The sequence below is a fragment of the Polypterus senegalus genome, chromosome 17, assembly GCF_016835505.1.
Source record: "Polypterus senegalus isolate Bchr_013 chromosome 17, ASM1683550v1, whole genome shotgun sequence".
Lineage (NCBI taxonomy): Eukaryota > Metazoa > Chordata > Cladistia > Polypteriformes > Polypteridae > Polypterus > Polypterus senegalus.
Window position 1 is genome coordinate 13876926 of NC_053170.1, and position 3144 is coordinate 13880069.

General features: G+C 40.6%; 1 protein-coding gene across 1 annotated transcript; it reads left to right on the forward strand.

The window, feature by feature from the left end:
• Positions 1-286: 286 nt before the first annotated feature.
• hoxb3a (homeobox B3a) lies at positions 287-2596 on the forward strand. The gene is made up of 2 exons (XM_039740168.1): positions 287-750; positions 1422-2596. Exons 1-2 carry the CDS (start codon positions 309-311, stop codon positions 2183-2185), a joined length of 1206 nt encoding a protein of 401 aa, XP_039596102.1. The 5' UTR covers positions 287-308; the 3' UTR covers positions 2186-2596.
• The last annotated feature ends 548 nt before the right edge of the window (positions 2597-3144 follow it).

Genomic DNA, 3144 nt, shown 5'->3' on the forward strand with positions numbered 1-3144 from the left:
TTATTTTGATACGTTCACGGTTTATTTTTTCCGTCTGTTCAAATGTGTGCTGATCAGCTCAAGTGGAAAAGGATAGCATCTGCAAACTGTGTTTCCTAAAAAGAAAATCTATTCATGTCAGCCGCTTTTCAGTGGCGAAGATGGATTCATAGCCATTCCTGTGTTATCGTGTTTTTCTTCTAACCTTTCAGGTCATCTTCCAAGAGGCAATTGGAAAGGAGCTGTCACGTGACCTCGGGTGCCAATGTTCTTCCAGAAGGTCGCTAGGACCCTGGTAGCCGGTGTAACTATTTTCAGGAAACTCGGAGATGCAGAAGACCACTTACTACGACAACTCGACAATATTTGGAGGTTATTCGTATCAAGGGGCAAATGGCTTTGGCTATGATGCCCCACAACAACCTTACCAGCCTTCGTCTCACCTGGATACCGACTACCAGAGGTCTGCCTGCTCTCTCCAGTCTCTAGGCAACAGCACCCCGCAACATGCAAAATCAAAAGAGTTGAACGGAAGCTGCATGCGCCCCAGTTTGCCACCTGAGCACCATCAAGCCCCTCCCCTCTCGCCGTCCCAGAACCCCACTAACAACACGAACAGCAGTTCAGCGCAGCAGCCGGGAAACAGCAGTAAAACCGCTTCATCAAAGTCATCCTCTCTCCCTCCCAACTCCAACCTAACAAAGCAAATTTTTCCTTGGATGAAGGAGTCTCGGCAAAATTCTAAACAGAAAAACAGCTCCCCAAGCACAGGTATATTGAAAACAATACATATTTAATAATTTCAAATTCTGATATGCCCGGTTACTGGTTAATCATACAAATCTATCTATCTATCTATCTATCTATCTATCTATCTATCTATCTATCTATCTATCTATCTATCTATCTATCTATACTTTTATCACAATATGTGATAAAATGTAAATATAACCAGAAGTTCCCAGAATGTGTTTATATAATAACAAATTCTTTGCTCTTCACATTCTTTGTATCTGTTTCATGAAATCACAAGATGTTTAGGGAAGATTTTATTGATTGATCCTACAAACTGTAAAGAAAATTGCCCTGAATGATTCCTTTAATACCATGTCAATTTTTTCTTGCAAAGATAATATTGGTAATGATGATGATGATGATGATGATATTATGAGGTAGATTTCAGAGTTTTGTTTTGTTTACCAGTGCTAATTAATTCTAAGCTGTGAAGGTGTGCACAAGCACCAGTGGCTAAAGGCGCCTGATCTAATTTACATACACTGGGTCAGCAGTGGTGAGCAGATCTTTTAATAAATGCCAAAGTTATGAAGTGGTGTCTCCTAAAATAAAGAGGTTAGGTTTCCATGCCTGTTCCCTGGTTTATTAAGAAATGATGTATTCAATTTCTGTATGTAGTAATTATCTTTTATTTCATTTTAACCCAGCGGAGAGCTGCAGCGGCGACAAAAGCCCTCCGGGTTCTTCAGCTTCCAAGAGAGCACGTACAGCCTACACGAGCGCACAGCTGGTTGAACTGGAAAAAGAATTCCATTTCAACCGGTACCTGTGTAGACCACGACGGGTCGAGATGGCCAACCTTCTCAATCTAAGTGAACGCCAGATCAAAATATGGTTTCAGAACCGGAGGATGAAGTACAAGAAGGATCAAAAATTAAAAGGAATGGGTTCTTCATCTGGAGGGCCCTCCCCAACAGGAAGTCCACCTTTGCCAATGCAGTCCTCAGCTGGTTTTATGAACTCAATGCACTCTATGACTAGTAACTATGATACTCCCTCTCCACCAACTTTTAGCAAGCCTCATCAGAATGCCTATGCCATGTCAACCACGTACCAAAACCCCATGAAAAGTTGTCCTTCCCAGCAAAAGTATGCTAGCACAGCACCAGAATATGATCCACACGGTTTACAGGGTAACAGTGGCACCTACGGAACTCCTAATATCCAAGGCAGCCCCGTGTATGTTGGAGGAAGCTATGTGGATACTATGCCCACATCTGGTCCGTCTTTGTATGGCCTCAATCACTTGTCCCACCACCAGTCTAATAATATGGACTATAATGGTGCCCCACAGATGCAAGCCAGCCAGCACCATGGACCTTGTGATCCTCATCCAACATACACAGACCTATCTACACATCATCCTTCTCAGGGCAGAATCCAGGAAGCGCCCAAGCTAACTCATCTGTAGCAGGTCTGAAAATGAAATAAGACTAACTGGGGTGCTGCAATCAGATAACAAATGGTCTAGTGGCTTTTGTCGTATCCAAAAACATCTGTGTTGATTTGTTTCCACATTACTTCCACTAGTGTGTGTTAACAAGGGAAGCATGCAAACCAAAGCTTCTCCTGAACATTAAAGAAGGGAAAAAAAATCATCTGAAGTGTGATGACATAGAATTCTGAGTAGCCCTTCTCTCTCATATCACTTCACAAGTTCACCTTGCAGTCTTCCGCACACACATTAGCAGACATTGTGTGGACTGGAAGACATGCCATCAGCACACATGTTTTAGCACTGTAGGGAGTTGGTTTTTTTTTTTGTTGTTCTTCTTTTTTCAGTTAACTTGCAAATGTTTTTTCTGCACAAAAGGCAGTATACCATGACACTTTAAAAAAAAAAAAAAAACAACTTTATCTACTGTCAGTGAAAAAAAAAAGATTTGCAAATTTTGTTTACAACAAAACTCATTGGACAGTTGTATCAGTTTGTTCTTGTCTTTCTTTTTTTACATTACCTCTTTTCCTGATCAGTGTTACTAATCCCATTATTTTGCTGCTTTTTTTTTGTATGCTGATATACAAACCTATCACCATTGCTGATCATCATAATTTGGAACACTTCTCAATAAGAAGTCTTTAAAATGAGATTATCTCCATTTTCTGGATTTTTTGTTAACTCTGGTTATGGTAAATTTTGAACATTTCTCGCCTGGACGACTTCTCACGCTGTAAAGTATGAAGTCTTCTCATCTTCGCACCATCTTATGGTTCACTTATGGTAGGCGCTGCTAACGCTAAAAGCCCACATTTTTCCTCTCTTGACTTAACGTGAAAACAGGGTATATTTGAACAAATTGTATGTCCTAGAAATAAAGCAGAAGTGAAGGTATTATGGTATTTGCTAATGCTTTTCTTCTTCGGACATCT

What these genes read in the sequence shown, in the direction of transcription:
- hoxb3a (XM_039740168.1), top strand. Translation starts at nt 309, where the DNA reads ATGCAGAAGACCACTTACTACGACAACTCGACAATATTTGGAGGTTAT. An exon ending in AAACAGCTCCCCAAGCACAG is followed by an intron (nt 751 to 1,421) that starts GTATATTGAAAA and finishes ATTTTAACCCAG; the next exon opens with CGGAGAGCTGCAGCGGCGAC.